General features: G+C 48.9%; 1 protein-coding gene across 2 annotated transcripts in view; it reads left to right on the top strand.

Moving 5' to 3' along the window:
- The first annotated feature begins 1,463 nt into the window (after positions 1-1,463).
- The window catches only part of PBX1 (PBX homeobox 1), a 129,861-nt gene continuing 115,451 nt past the window's right edge, over positions 1,464-15,873 (top strand). The window contains exons 1-2 of one of the 2 annotated variants that reach the window (XM_050307167.1): positions 1,464-2,357; positions 4,813-4,886. In XM_050307167.1, the coding sequence (XP_050163124.1) occupies positions 2,167-2,357; positions 4,813-4,886 (265 nt within the window). In that variant the 5' untranslated portion in view covers positions 1,464-2,166. The remainder of the gene's footprint in view (positions 2,358-4,812; positions 4,887-15,873) is intronic. The other variant, XM_050307166.1, reaches the window with a different exon arrangement.

Genomic DNA, 15,873 nt, shown 5'->3' with positions numbered 1-15,873 from the left:
AGACAAAAATCAAAACATCTCACTTTGCCTTCAACCGCTTTAAAACATTTTAATGGTTCGAAAGGAAATTTCAAAACTAAAAGTCGTATTTTGCTTAAAACACTGGAAAGTGTTTCATTAAAAAGGAAGAGTGGAAGCAAAACAATTGCCTTATATATTTTTTCTTTCCAATGAACCAGATGGGTCTTTCCACAAATGGTGCTGAGGTCAAGGACCCAGGGCTAGGCACATCTTTCCTTGTGTCACAAGGGGCCTGGAGCTGGTATCCTGAGAAAGGGACAATCTGATGAATCCGTTTGCCAGGCAAGAAATTATTCTATCACCGTAACAGTTTTATTTATTCTTTTTGTATACAAAGTTGCAGGCCAGCTCAGTCCCAGGGCTATCTATGCCTGTTGACATACCGAGGTCTTTGTGGCCACAGGACAGTCTCAGATCCCAGGGAAGGCAGAAAGGGGTGTGGAAGTCTGTTCTTTCCAGAGTGCCGTGGCATGTAGGTTGGAATAGTGGTCTTGGTGGCCTTGGGACCTCTGCCAGGTATTCCTGCACTGTATGGGCAGGGGAGGGACCATCAGGTGTGGGATGTGGCACCCCTCGCTTGTGTGATGTGCTTGGGGAAGTTCCGCGTGGGTCAGGGAAGAGGAATGAGAGAACCACAGAATCAGTCAAGTTAGAAGGGACCACAGTGGGTCTGGTCCAAGATTTAGTGAGATAAACAGCACCATGAGGAGACACTGGTGGCTGAGGTGAGAGGGAAGGATCTCCCTGGTGGCCACAGCAGAGGGGGGGGACCCTGATCCTTCCTGGGAGAGATCGGGACAGCGTCGGGAGTTAGAACCAGCTGGATGGCTGGGGGGCAGTGGGGAGGCACAGAGGCTGTCCAGGGGGCATCAGAGGGCCGAGGGCATGGGGAAGGCTGATGGGATGGGGAAAGGCAGGTTAAGGGGAGGTCGGGAAGGTTGAGAGGAGATGGGGAATGCTGAGGGGAGGCGGGATGGCTGGAGGAAGGGAGGTGAGGGGCTGAGGGGAGATGAGGAAGGCTGGCTGAGGGGAGGTGGGGGACTGAGAGGAGCCTTAGGAGCAGCCGGGGGGCCGCGGTGAGCCCCAGGGGCGGCGGGCAGGCTGAGGCACCGTTCTGACCGGCGGCGACCGCGGGCCGGGGCCCGAGCAGGGGCTGAGCTGCGCATGGCGACCAGCGGAGGCCCCACATCCCCAGCCCGGGCCGCCCCTTCCCCCCGCGGCGCGCAGCTCTCTCGGGCTCGGTCGCTTTAAGGCGCGGGCGGGGCGCGGCCCCGTCCCACCTCTGAACCCGGAGATTGACGGGCGGGCGCGCAGGGGGCGGTGCGGCCCGCGGGCCGTCCCTCCCGCCGCCGCCGCCGCCAATGGGGCCGGGGGGGCGGGCGGCGCCGCTGCCCCTTCCTCCCCCCGCCCCCGGGCTCCTCCGTGCCAGTTTGAGGAGTCCGGAGCCGAACAAAAGCAGGCGGCGAGGGCCGGAGCGGTGCGCGCAGGCCCGGCGTAGGGGGGGCCCAGCCAGCCCCGAGCGCGGCCCCAGGGTGGGGGAAAGTTTGGAGCCCTCCCCCGGTTGCGCGGGGGCTTCGCCGCGCTCCGGCCGCGGCAGCTCCGGAGCTGCCATCGCGGGCGGCCGCCCCGCCGCGGCCACCGCTGCTGCCACCGCCGCCTCCTCCTCCCCCTCCCGGGCGCAGCCCCTGCCCCCGGCCCGCCCGTTGCCTCCCCGGCGCGGGGCTGAGCTGCCCTGCTTTTGGAGTCGCCGCCGTTTTCCCCTCCTTTCCCCGGAACCCCCTCCCTCCCTCCTCCTTCCCTCCCTCCCTCCCTCCTCCTCCTCCTCCTCCTCCTCCAGCAGCCAAAGGGATTTTTTTTCCCTTTCTTTTTTCTCTTTTTTTTTTTTTTTTTTTCTCTCCCCCCTCCTTCATTTTTTTCTCCTCCTCCTCTTCCTCCTCGCCGCGGAGCCGAGCGCCAGCGTGAAGGATAAATAAAAAGCGAAGAGGAAGAGGCTGGGGAGGAGGAGGAGGAGGAGGAAGGGGGGGAGGAAAGAAGAAAAAGAAAGCGAGCAAGAAAAGAAAGCGAGGAGCCAGGCGGCCAGCCCAGCCGCGCCGCTCCCGGCAGCCAGGGCAGGAGGCGGTGGCGGAGTGGGGCCGGCGGCCGGCGATGGATGACCAGCCGCGGCTGATGCACACGCACAGCGGGGTGGGGATGCCGGGGCACCCGGGCCTGTCCCAGCACATGCAGGATGGACCAGGCGGGGCGGAGGGGGAGGCAGGCAGGAAGCAGGACATCGGAGACATCTTACAGCAGATCATGACCATCACGGACCAGAGTTTGGACGAGGCGCAGGCCAGGTGAGAGCGGTGGGGAGCGCGGGGGGGGCAGGTGCCGGGAAGTTTCCCCCGCGCCCCGGCCCGGCCTTTGTTGTGCGGTGGGGGTAGCGCGCCCGGCCGCGGGGCTCACTGGGGGATCGGGGTCCTGCTTCTCCTGCCGCTGAGAAATAGGGAGAGGGAGGCGAAAGGAATGGTTAATATCCCTCCTTTTTATTTCCAATTTCCACCCCCAACTTCGTTGGGGTATCGAGAGGTCGCAAGTGCCTGCAGCCCCCCTCTTCTTCCTCCATCCCAAACTGGGCCTGGCTTTTCCCAGCCTATTTGGGCTGGGGAATAATTGCGGAGGGCGATGGTGGTTGGGGCAGGCTGGGCGTGCGAGGGGCTCCGCGCCGGGCTCCTCCGAAGGAGCCACGAAGTGCTGCCCCGCTTTCAGGGCCGCTAATGATGTTCTTTCCCAGGGCCCTGTAGTGGTGTTATTTTTAAGGCCGTGTTTCTGCGCTTGGAAGATGCTCCTAGACGCTTCGCCTTTTTTATTTTTTTTTTCTTCTTAATTGCAGATGTATTTAAGAAGGAAAAATAAGGCTGTAAAAGCCGGTATCTGAACTGCCCTGAGCTTCGGGAAGTGCAAACATAATACGCACCTTCTAAAGCTCTACCAGAAGTTAAGGGGGGGGGGAATTCCCAAATGAAGGAATTAAAACAAAAAAGTTGCCCCGAATCGCCTGGGGTATGCTTGAAATCTCTTCTGGGCTCCAGAGCTGCTCGTTGCGGTGCCCTTCCCCCGGTATTCATGCCCCGAGCTGGAGCAGATTGCTAGAATACATTGTTCCTGGAAAAACGTTCCTCACAGCCCCAAAACTTGCTTAGGAAGAACTTCCAGAATGGTAAAAGTACCCCCGAAACCTCAGCTTCCATCTTCCCCACCTCCACAGCTTTTGTAAAGCTCCCGCTTACTAAAAAGGCTTGTTGCAGGGCTGATCTTATTTTCTTATGTTCTTGCAGGGGCAGAGTAGCTGTGAGGAGGAGGAAATCATTCACTTTCTCCTCGGCCAGAGCCAGGGCAGTGAGGGGATCTTCCTTTGGAAAGTTGCAGGAATCATGTGTGTTCCTGCCTGGATAATTTAGTGTAGTTAATCAAATCAATAAAACCGAAGCAGAACAGAGCTAGGAGAAGGCTTTATGGGGTTGCCTTGCTGGTCTATTTCAGCTGCTTCCTCAGTACTTTTTTTAAAAACATACTTTTATATCTGAGCTGACAAAAATGCTGTATTTATCAATAACCTTTGGCTTTGCATTTCCTCCTTCCATCTTACTATTGCAGGGTTATTTTGCTGCCTCTTTTTTTTTTTTTTAAATGAAGTTTTGGGAAGATGCAAAGTGCCAGTATTATTTGTAAGAGGGCCCCTACAGCATATGTACGTGATTTGTGTATGCCCAAATGTTTGTGCCCATCTGGGTCTGCTGATAAGGCAACACTGTGGTTCTGCAAGGGTATATACCTTTGAGAGACTTCATCAGATATATAAATCTTTTTAACATGTTGTCGGTGGTGGGGTAAGTAGTGTGAATGTTTGCCAGATGTTCACATCGTCTTTCGCGTGTAATTTCGGTTGGTAAACAGAAATCCCGTAACCAGTGCCTGATAGCAATAGCTCTTTATACAACTGAACCCTTTTATAAAGGACTGTATGGCTTGAGAGAAAAAATTAAGTGATATTTTTCTTTGCCTCAGTGGGTGCTTGGTGGGTTTTAAAACCACCCTCACTCCCCCCAAAAGTCTCTCCTCAAAACCCACAGGAGAACGGTCAGCTCTGAAATAACAGCAGTGGGAAAGAGCGGCATTGAATAGCATTCCCTCCCCTTCCCAGAAGCAGCTGGCTGTGATTTTTAATGTGTTTACTGTCCCAATTGTAAAGAATTAAATTTTAACACCTGCATGTAAGCTGGATGTAAGTGGCATGGAGGTAGAGGAGCGGGTTTCTCGTTCCATATGTGTGTGCTTCTATGCTTCAAGTTGGGCACTGAAATCCCCTGAAATGATGGCTCTAAGCAGAGGATGTTTCCAGTGCTGGGGCAAGGGGGCTTTATTTTCCCTCTGCCTCACACAACGAGCCTAATAAAGCACATGGCCGGGTGTAATATCCGAGGTGGGGGACGGAGTGCTCTCCGTATTGAATAAGACAGTTGATCCCAGCTTGGCTCCCAAAAGATTCTGGCTTCGGTGTGGAGATCGCCTGGCTCCCGCTGGCTATGGGAGCTGCTCTGGTGGTAAAGGCAATTTTCAAGCCATTCCTAAATTAGTGTAATTCATCTCCCTTGTGTTGGGTAGGTGGCTGTTTGCAGCATTGGGGCTGAGGGGGCTCAGACCTGTCCCCCCCTGCCTCTGGCACACACACGCCAACCGCCTTGAATTTGGAAAGTTGTTCCTCATGGTGACATCCTAACCTCACCCTCCTCTCTTTTCTTTTCTCCCCAGGAAACATGCTTTAAACTGCCACAGGATGAAGCCAGCGCTTTTTAATGTCTTGTGTGAAATCAAAGAAAAAACAGGTAGGAAATCAATGCTGTTGGTTTTGTATTATTTTTCTTTTTGCTCTTTGAGGGTTTTATTTCACCAAGTTTGTTACCCCCCCCACATGCAGGAGATTTTAAGTGGGGAGAAATAACTCATCAATCTTTAATGCTTCGGGCAGTGGACTTGCATGATGCGGTTTGTGTCTGGAAGGGAAAATACCGTGGTTTAATTTCTATTGTATAGCCTTTCTTTATTTATTGCTTTTTCTGTGGAGAAGAAAAAAATCAACCCCATTGCAATTTCTGTCTTGCTCTGGTTTCTTCATTAGGACATGGCACTGTTTAAAAAAACAAAACCTGGATGAAGAGAGTATGTGGGGGAAATAATCCTAACAAAATGAAATTGTGCAGTTCTGTTACCATTAGTATTCACGTAAACACAAAGGTTTTTTTTTAGAGAAAGGGTTAAAATGCTCTTGTCTGCCAATCATCCAGGCTAACTCATGTAAGAGCAAGTTGTCAGTTGCCTTTAGTGAAAGCAATATATTAGATTGTTAGTTACTTTAGGGTACTGTTGTTTTATGGCATGGGGTGTTTTCAGGCTTCTTTAGAAGCTAATGGCATGAGAGCGTTGGTTCTGCTGTTTCCCACTTTCCAGACCTCCTACCATGTACTAACACACTTATAACACATCCCAGGGGGGCATTTAAATTTTAAAAGCAACAATTAAAAAATAGCAGTCATCAATCAAGGGTGATCTTAAACAACAGATGCTCAGGGAAGGACACTTAGCAACATGCACCACTTATTTATGTATTTGGTGAAATCTCTCTTTTTTTCTTGAATAGAAAAAAAAAAGTGGGGGGAATGATGGAAATTTTGGAGGGGGGGAGTTGTTCATCTCTGCTCTTGGTTTTCTGAGCTGACCAGAGTTGATCCGTGGACCTTTCCCTGCCGATCTATCTGTCTTGTTTTAGCACGCTGCAAAGTACTTGACTTCTCCCCCCCGTCCCCCCCTTTACAACAAGGACTGAAACAGTCAATAATTCATATCTAAGCCATATAAGCAAGGGCATGACATGAATGAAAGTGACAATAAATATGATTGCACACCCAGTTGATATACATTGATAGTTACACATAAAAGGGGAACAGCTTTCTGAAACCTGAACTGGGTTGTTTTTTTTTTTTTCCTTTCTTAAATATATATATAAAACCTCCTAGCATGAGCAGCTGATTGAAAATACAATTACTTGACTCTTGCAATATATATAAAATGACTAAGGGGGGTCCTTTGTTAAGTGTTGTTTGTGCAGTGTGTAGCCCAGACAAAGCACCTACCGATGGTATTCGGCTCTCCGAAGTCCTCACAGCTGCAGGACCGGCTCTGACCTTCCCAAGGAGTCCTTCCTTACAGAGTTCCTGTAATATCAAGCAGTGGGTTTGGTATGGGAACCTCTGAACAGTTCATGTGCTGTAACACAGGGCAGTCTGTCTAGAAATAGATTTTATGGGTTTTATAGTGTTCCCCTATGTGCCTCCACAAAAAAAGGAGCCACCAAGTTCCTTTCCCTCTTCCTCCTTTTATTTTGTGTGAGTCAAAGGACGTTTTGTCTGTCTTTTCTCCATGTGTATTTGATACTGTGTACGTTACCTGTGCAGGGACACTTTTTGTTGGGGGAGCTGTTTAATCCCAGTTTGGCATTGCTATCACTGCAGTCTCAAAGTTAGGGGATGGGGAATCTGTTGGGACTAAACTTGCTGGGAAAATCCATGTGACTTCAGGGATGAGGTAAGGTCCCGGTGAGCTGGCGAGGGATGAGGAGCTGTACATACCCACAGTAACTAGATGGGATAATTCATGACTGCTAAGGAAAATGGAAAGAGATGCTGGAAATCAGGAAATTCAGGTGTGAACTGGGACAGTCTTACTTTTTTTTTTTTTTTTAAATGCTATTTGTTGCTGTTGTGCCTCAGTTATCTGTATACTGGGCTGTGCTGTGGAGGTCTCCGAAGAGGCTGACTCGGTATTGCTTTTGAAGTGTTGTTTATCTACCCTCAGATATGTTTACAGTGAATTCCTTCACTTTGCAAATTCAAAGACCTCCTCCCCTCTCCCCCCATCTGCATCCCCAAAAGTCACACTTTGTAAGGAAGCAAACGACCAGATGGTTTTGATTTATTTTTATTATTTTTTTTTTTAATTACTGCTTTGTGGGCCCAATGCTAGGAGGAAGTTTGCCAGTGTTTTTTCTGGGGCCAAGGGTACCACCGGATTCTGTTTGCTTACCCCTTCCTTGTGGGCAGCGGCATGAAAGTTGAGCCAACTTCTCGCTTCCCACTTTCCATTTAGCCTTCCAGAGTTTTGCATGTGCCGCGTCTGAAATCCTGCTGATTCTTTGTAGTCATTGGTGGGTGTTTGAATGTGCGTGTGTACATCTTCCCCCCGGCGTTATGATGTGCAGAAATGTGCGTTCAGTTACCCTGCTGCCTGATTTAAGCGACTCCAGAGCCTTACGGAGACTTTACCATCATCTCTTGCAACATTATGGCTAATATTTCATAGTGTTAACCTTGTCTTGAGAAACCCAAAGTGTCCATAAAGTTCTGGGAAAAAGAGATCGTCTGTATTGGCCGAAGAGTTCCCTTTTGCATTTGGGCTCCTCAGGTATTTTAAAGCATTTACAAACACTTAAAAAAAAATAATAATGATTAGGAAAAAAAAAAAAAAGCTCAGTAGGTTGTCTTTTGTCTGCAGCCTGCAGATTGCTGCTTTTGTGGTGATATCTGTTTAAAAGTATTGAAAGTTGAGAGGTTTGATCCAAGCAGGAGTTACATGGGGGCAAAAAAATTGCCACTTAAATATACATTGAAGTTGTCGTCGTTCATTTGGTGCATTTTCACTTGCTGTTGGTCGCTTTGTTGCGAGGGAAGGGGCAGGACTGCCTTCAAATGGCTGGCTGGCTTTTTGGAATAGTAATTATGGAAATGGGAGGCATTGTTGTCCTAAATACAATTGATTCCTCCATCAATAGGGATTGCAATCGGAAATTGCATTGCTGATTTATAAAAAGTTTGAAGGCAGGAGTAGAGGCTCTGTCTTTATGGCTTCCCCCCCCTTGTTTTTTTCTCTCCCTTGGTATGTGGTTTTTTTATTTTTTGTTTTTTTTTTTTTTTAAGCTGGTCTCTGCATGAGGAGAATAGCTAAGCAGAAGAATCAAGCAAGGCATACGCAGACGTGGGGTCCTTGGATGGCAAACTGGAAAATATCTGCTGTCAAAATGCAGCAGCATCTATTTCAGCTGTGAGCCTTTCTCAACTCCCATCTCTTTCGGCAGGGACCGGCTGGGAGAGGCTGAGCACAGGATATATGACCATTTAATCTGATTCCTCCTCCTTAAGAGCTTTTCCCATCGTTTCACTTTCTCTGCTCATTTGGGGGAGGTGAGGGCATCGGGCAAATTCTACTTCTTAAAAAGACCCTGACTTTCTATTTGAAATCACACGATTTTTGTTTTCTTACCCTCCTCACCCTTCTGTGTTGAAGGAATTCAGGATTAAAAGAAAAATGTACATATCATCAGTGGAGGGGGAGGATTTACGAAGTGGAGTATTTATAGACAGCACTGATTAGCTGTGCAATTGTTGTTGAATAATGGTTTTGTTGTTTCTCTTTTTTTTTTTTTTAATTTTAGAACATAAGCTCTATAAGGTGCCTCTTAGCTACCTTTCCTTATGTATTATCTTCACCAAACTTAACTCAAATCAGATCTTTGGAGGAGGTAGGATTTTTCCCTTTCTTTTCTTCCTTAACACCCCTTTGTTCTCTCCAGCTCTGTGTTCAATTAACACCCCCATCGCAGAACTGTAGTGTTTTTTTTTTTTTTTTAATGTCTGTTACTGTATTTCACTTCTGACACCTCTCTTATTATTCTTGCTTGCTACTTCTCTTTAATATAGCAATTACGATACGGGCTTTCTTTTTCTTCCTCCCTCCCTCCCTTCTCTTCCCCACCCCCAGCCAATATCCCACCACGGGCAGAAGAGCGACAGACATGGTGTGTGCAGCGCTGGTGGTTTTGGGGTGTGGGGCAGAGCAGTAAGCACGGTACACTGGCGAGCCCAGCACCCCTTGGCTGAAGTGTTTCTCAGGGCAGGATGGGGCAGCTTGCTTTCCTTCTCCCCTGCCCAGCCCTTCTCCAGGGTATCAAAGCCTGCCCTCCTTATTCTGTGTTTCCACCAAGGAGGTTTCCCAAGGCACCGGAGAGAGTTCAACACCCTGATTTGAATTTCAGTGCAATTCTTGCACCTAAGGCATCATCCTGATTCTGCAAAAGCTCATCATGAAAGTGCTCATGCTCCAGCCCCACAGGATTGGGGTCCCCTGCTCAGCTTTTGGCAGGTGCAGCCCTTGCCTGGCTACTCTCCCTCCTGCTCTTCAAAGGGGAGGAAGCCTTTGCTTTGATATTGTTATTACTATCTTTTTTTCCTCTTCTAGTTGAAAGGCTTTGAAGGCAAAAGTGATGCTTCTCTCTCCCAGCCAGGCAGGGTCTGCAGGGTCCCTGGTATGGCTACCTTGGGGAGAAAGTGAAACATTTTGGGAGAGCAGGGCCTCCAGCTGACCCACACTACATGAGGAAACCTCTCTGTAGTTCACAATTAAATTGCTTCCAGAAAGCTGATGTCTTCAGAGGAAAGGAGGGGAGGGAATGTGCGAGGGGCTGGAAGATAGGGATGTTTTGGGAGACCTTGGCTTGGTGGAGGGCTGAATTATTGCAAGAAGAGCAGCTGCCTTTGGGACTGGCTGGGAGAGGATGGAAACCAGTCATCCTGATGGAAAGGGGACCATGTCCCACCCAGTAGGTCCTGGTGGCTGAAAGGTGCAGGGTCATCAGGGCTGGACCTGTCACTGCAGGGAGTCCTTTTTCTGTGTTTTCTTCTTCCAGTGTGGTGTTGTCCATCAGGGATCTACTGGTGATGGATGGCTTTGGAGGAGTGTGCTTGCAGGGATACTTTTTTTCTTTATAATTTCATATTTTCTTTCTCTCCCTTGGTAGCATGTGGTTGGAGCTCTTTGAACGGAGCAGGCTTAATCAGTTTAATCAAAATTGGCCTCCTGCAATCCTCCAGGGGAGGAGGTGGGAAGAACAGGGCTAGCAGTGGGCTCTTCCTCCCGCCTCCTCCCCCTCAGCCCTGCTATCAGAGTGGAGGAACCAGGCCTGGGTCTGGCACGTCGTTCCTGCTCTTGAGGAAATCTCCACAGTTTGGGGAGTATGGGAGCAAACCTTTTTGCTTTTACTTTGAGACTTGGTTTCTGGGAGTGCCTGATGTTGAGTAAACTTCACTGTGATTGCAGCAGAGCAGGAGGATGCTCTTTGATCCTCTGCTCCCAAGTTTCCTAGCCTTTGTTTGCACTGACCTCCCCAGGTTTTGGATAGCGGTGGCTGTTGGACGTGTTTGTCCGGGGAAGGAGGGTGCCAGGGAGGTGCTGGCTGCCCGCTCTTTGGATGCTGCCTGCTGGCAGCACTGGACAAGGCACGGAGGAGAAGGGATCTTCACATTCAATTAATGCATGCCGGAAAAGTATCTTTGTTAACCAGATGTGAGCATAAGTATCAGCTATCCAGAACATCCTCTTATGTGAATGCTGTGTGTCTTCCCTGTTGCCATTGGGTCTGTCTCCAGTCCATCTTGCTTTGCCTCTGTGTGATCTTGGCAGCAGTCAGTGTTGTGGGTGAGTCCAGGGAAAGAGATCTTTTTAGCAGGCCTTGTAGCTCCAAATGAGAAACTCGGAAGATCTTTCAGGCCTAAATTTCTCCTGGGAAAAATGGTTCAAGTTCCCTTATTTGAGACCTGCAAAGGGATTTCCCCCTCAGAGCGCTGAATGTCTGCAAGCAGAGCTTTTCTAAATGTGAGGTTTATTCCTGTTAGCAGGCTCGTGCTGGCCCTGGGTTTGAGGACTGTGGTTGTAAACAAAACACAGAGAAACTCAGACAATTTCATCATGGCTTTTTTTTTTTTTTCCCGTCACAAGGAAATTACTGCATGCAGCAATTCTTGAGGGGAGTAGGGTGGTGGTTTAAACACAAATGAGTTTGTTTGCAGTGAGATACAGTAGGCTGTACTGCTGGTGGTGCTTCTGCTGAATCAGAGCTGGGGATTTTGGCAGGGAGGAGGGAGGAAAGACAGGATTCCTTCCCTACCTTTGGTTTGGCACCTCACTCCCCAGTTCCTCCTCTAGTCCTGGAGCTGCTGCCTTCTCTGTTAATGAAACTCTGCAAAGGGTTTTGTGCTATCTTGAAAATATACTGGGAAGCATTTTACCTTCCTATGCTTGGAGTTGGGGTGCTTTGGGAGGAAGGAGAGCCTGTTTTGTTTGCCTTGTGCACTACAGGGGTGGTTTGCAGTTGATGCAAAATACCAGGTAGCTAGTAGGACCAGAGGGTGAGTTTGCCTCTGAAGACGTTATGTTTTCTTTTTTTCATCTTTTTTATTATTTTATTTTTTCCCCCCTGCTTTGTTTGCCATTCCCATGACAGCTTCCCTATACAGTGAGTTTCTCCTGGTAACACAAGCTTTGCTTTGGGAGTTGCTGTGGGGAAGGCAGGCTGTACGTACCTGTCTCCATGGTCTCCAGAGCAGGATGCCCCTGCCAGGCTCCATGCTTTAGGGCTGAATCTTTGGGCTTTTGCATACCAGGCAGGGAGAAGTGATGCTCCCCTGTGTTGCAGGGATGTGCCCTGTACAGTGCTTAGTACGGGGGGGACTCAGTGCTGGGTCGGGGTTTGGAAGGAGGTAATGTAATTTACAGCAGTGGATCTGGTTAATAATCTCCAGCAGCTTTTGTATACTCAGAGGCTGCTTGTATTCCCAGCCAGGTGTTTGCAGACCAGATCAATATGGCCCTATTTGCATGGGGCTATCCGTAATGTAATAAACCAACCTCAATCTGCGTCCTCTGCTTTCCCCAAACATCCACTGGATCCTGATCCGGTTGGTCTGGCGAGTGTTCCCCGTGGTGGGAGAAACTGTTTGTGAGCAGTGCCTGACTCCTGGAGTGCCAACCTGGAGCTGCTAGAGCCTGGGCTGTGTGAACACCCAGCTTTTTGGGTGTGCTGGGTGCTTGGTAGTGCTTTGCACACCATCACCTCTGCAGTGTACTCCAGAGGCATCAACATCAGGGATTTTCCATGCAGACCCTCCTCTTGCAGTGTTGCTTTTGGGGAGCATCTGCTGGGAACCCCTTTTGAAGTCAAAACCGATGGTTTTGTGGGCTGGGTGGCTGGCAAAACTGCCTTGGAGGGGTGCATCCCCCAGTGATCTAAATAATACAGGTTGAGCGGTATAGGGATAAATTACAGAAACCCATGGCCTGAGGAGGCTGTGGGCTGAATTCATTAATGTGTGTTGTCAGGCCAGCAGCCAGGCTGGGGAGAGGGACTCAAGTGACGCTTCTCCCTGTGCTGGGAATAGCTTGGGCTGGAATTACTGGTTTGCAACTGTGTCAATTAGAAAAAGAAGAAATATTTGTATCTCACTTGGCCCTGTGTTTGTGAGCCCTGCCTCTGTGTGTGTGTATATATATATATATATGTTTATTTATTTATATTTACATTTTTAAGCTGGGACTGAAAGACACCTTTACTGCCTTACCAAAATAGCTGTTTTGCTTGCCCTAAGCTGATGGGTGGTTTCCAGCCCCCCTCTTTTTCTTTTTTTTTTTAAATATACTGATAAATGGAAAAGAAAGAGCCAGTGCTGTGAGGAGCTGCTCTAATCTAAAATGATAACTTTGTCATTTTACTTCAACCTTGTTGCAAAACAAGCAGAGCTGCCTTTGCAAGTGGGATCAGCCTGTTTAAATGATGGTGGCTGGATTTTTGTTTCTCACTTGAGTGCAAGCCCAGAAACTGAGTTCATCATTTCCATATCCCATTTTCAGTTTCACCCAGTCTGCCTGGCCTGCACGCCCTCGTTATCAGAAGAAGAAAATCAAGTTTCTCTCCTGGTTGGATAACATTTTCAAGTTCCAGAGTGATGTCGATTAGCAGAATTAGCAGTGACAGGTTACCCGGCAAAAATACCCTTCCAGTTGCAAAGTGTTCATTGCTGGTTGTTGCTCCTTTCCCAACTCCAGTGGTCCCGATCCCAGATGTGTCTCCACAGCACGGGGATTTTTCTCTCTTAACTCAGTGCAGTTGTTTCCTTTGACATTTTATATTTACAAGGCTGGAGCCAAACTGAAAGTGAATCTGCCTGTAACTCTCTGAAATGTGCCATTCTAATTTCAACATTGTTTCAAAACCCAAGCTGCTTGTGGGTATACCTCTGCTTGTTTACACGCATACTTTTTTTTTTATTTTTTTTTCCCTGTGCAGTGATGCTGTGGTGAAACATTAGGAGTAATACAATACCGTCAGCCTCTGGATGAGTCGGTCTTCTGACTTGAAGCTGTGAATTTGGCTTTTAACTCTTAAGTCTCTAATTTTAAATAGTAGCAAGTGTTTTAACTTAGTCTTTTTTTGTTTGGGAGGAGGATGCTTATATGCAAAATTATTATTGCAATAATATGATTAATTGCAACAATATTGCAGGAATTTTCAATAAAATGATTAATTGCAATATTTCAAGAAACTGCAAAAATATTTCAAATATTGCAATAACGTGATGAATTTGCAATACTCTGATTATTGCAAATCTCTAGACAAAAAGCACAGTTTACGTGGTAAAAGAAATGAGTTGGACAGAGTTGCAGCCATCAATTCTAACTTGCTAGCACAGGACACAACCTCTCCAGTATATTTTGTGTGAAGCTTGTGCTTTCCAGAAGGGTATTTGTCTATGTGTAGGGAAGTTGCAGGCGGTGGGACATGCTCTACTGGTTGGAGGTGTGTTTTGAACGGTTTATGACCCTTGCTTTGAGGGGGTCACCTATTTGTTTCTGATGTGAATTCGCGAAGCTTCTGGCTGCAGCGCTGTGCTGTGCGTGTGCCTGCCAAGAGCGAGGAGCCTGCTCCCGGAGTGGTTGCGTGTTTGGGGGGAGCAGGTGGCAGGAATGGTGTTCTCAGCAAATGTATTATTCCCCTGGAAAATCCTGGCTGTTAGATCTGGTCAGCAGATGTGAAGTGTCGATCGGTATCAGCAGTGGGAAGGGGAGTTGCAATATACTTTGCTAATGGAGAAGAACCCAAGGAGCAATTCCCTGATTTACGCTTTTGGCAATGTGAAATGAAACCGTCTGGAGCGCTTTGCTCAGTGAGCTCTTAGCAGACGACTTCTTCCTCACTGCTTCATGCAGATTTTTTTCTAAAGAAGCTGTTTTTCAGCTCTGTTGCTGTGTGGTCAGAGGTGGCTGGGGGGCATGGGCCTCTTAAATGCATCTGGAGGCTCAGAGCATCCAGCATGGGAGCAGGGAGTGAGAAGCACCCGCTGTAGCTCGCTCCAAAGCCCCTGTGCAATTCTGTCCCCAAGTGGCTGAAAAGGTCACTTAGCGCAATAGCAAACGTTTATTTTTTTTTTCACTCCCTCAAATAGTCAAATTAGCATCCTTCCTCTGCCACCAGAGCTACTGGAGGGGGCATCCTGAGAAGGATTATCAGTAGGAGCGCCTGGGCCCAGGCTGCTCCTCTCCCGAAGGTCCCCTGCTGCTATTTGCACATCCTAGTGTCTGACTGCGGCTGGCATTTCCCCTGTTTGGTGGAATTTACTTTCTGCCTGGCAAGGGCATTGGGTAACATTTGCACACCTGGACTGCTTAAGCTGCGGAGGGGCTGGGGGGATGCGTTGGAGAAGGTCAGGAGCCTCTGCTTTCCTTATGGGCAGGAGGGAACAGGGAGAGCAGCTGGTGGGTACTGTGTCCTCTGCAGAGGCAGCAAGCAGGAGGGGAGAAATGGTGTAGTGTAGCACGATGATACCTGCACAACCCTCTGGACCTGCTCTGATGTTGGGTGGATGCAGGGTTGGCCCTGGCTCTGGAGAGCTCCGATCCTGCCCTGTATCCTCTTGTGGTGGATGGGTCAGTTGGACAGCGGGTGTCTGATTGGTTTTTGATGTGGGAGAGAGGGCTGTATTTCCATGAGGATAGGTTTGCAGTGCATGGCTGGGAGATGCACAGCCTGGATGGGAGTTCTCCTTAGAAATGCTTCTTTTGCATCTGGGTCTGGAAAGTTGTGGGGTTCTGACCTGTAGGTTTTTGGGGGTAAAATAACATGTAAAGCAGCACAATGGCATGACTGGAGGTTTAGAGAGACTATCCCAAGGGCAGATGGGGATTGTTTACCATGGAAAAACCCACAACCAATACGTAAGGCCATAAGACACAGCAAAGGGTGGTGGTAGGGGAAGTCTCTGATCTTTCCCATGTGCCTGAGGCAGGTGGGAAAGTCCACGTGGGTAGAAGGACGGATTTTTATTTCCCTTTTTCTGCCATGTTTGGTTAGGCCTTGGAAACATCCTTTGACAAAGGCAGTGGTCCTTTTGGGGTCCAACAGCCAGGGGCCAGGACAGAAGATGGGGGTTGTAATGACACAGTGCTTCCAGCCCCAGTGCCCAACTGGGAGCTGCGGGCACGGCTGGTGGAGCGTGCCAGTCCCACGTGCCGAGGCAGACGGCTGCATATGGACCTGCTTCCTCTTACATGGGCTGTGACAGAGAAAGGAGCTGAGCAATTAGGAGAGGTCCCTGTGGTTTGTGTTTGAAAGGAGCTCCATTAGGGTAATTTTTAAGCTCCTGTTTAATCAGAAGGCTGTCGTCTGACAAGGAGGGAAACTGCTTTTGCGGTGGGTCTGTGCTCATGCTGCATCCCCACTTCCTGGTTCCTTTTGCTCTTTTTTTAATTGCTTTGCTTCACCCTTCGGGAATGCCAGCTCTGCTACCCCAGAGACACCCAGGCTCCCCTCAGCAGCTTTGGGTAGTGATGCTCTCTTCCCTTGGGCAGCTCTTTCCAAGGATCTCCCTGGCCTCTTGCCCACTATGTGTAGTTGCAGCCTGCTGCCTTCCTCTTGCTGCATTTCCTCCATCTACC

Source organism: Myiozetetes cayanensis, unplaced genomic scaffold (assembly GCF_022539395.1).
Source record: "Myiozetetes cayanensis isolate MyiCay16 unplaced genomic scaffold, myiCay2020 scf12, whole genome shotgun sequence".
In the NCBI taxonomy this organism is placed as follows: domain Eukaryota; kingdom Metazoa; phylum Chordata; class Aves; order Passeriformes; family Tyrannidae; genus Myiozetetes; species Myiozetetes cayanensis.
This window is presented reverse-complemented; position numbering and strand designations above follow the sequence as displayed.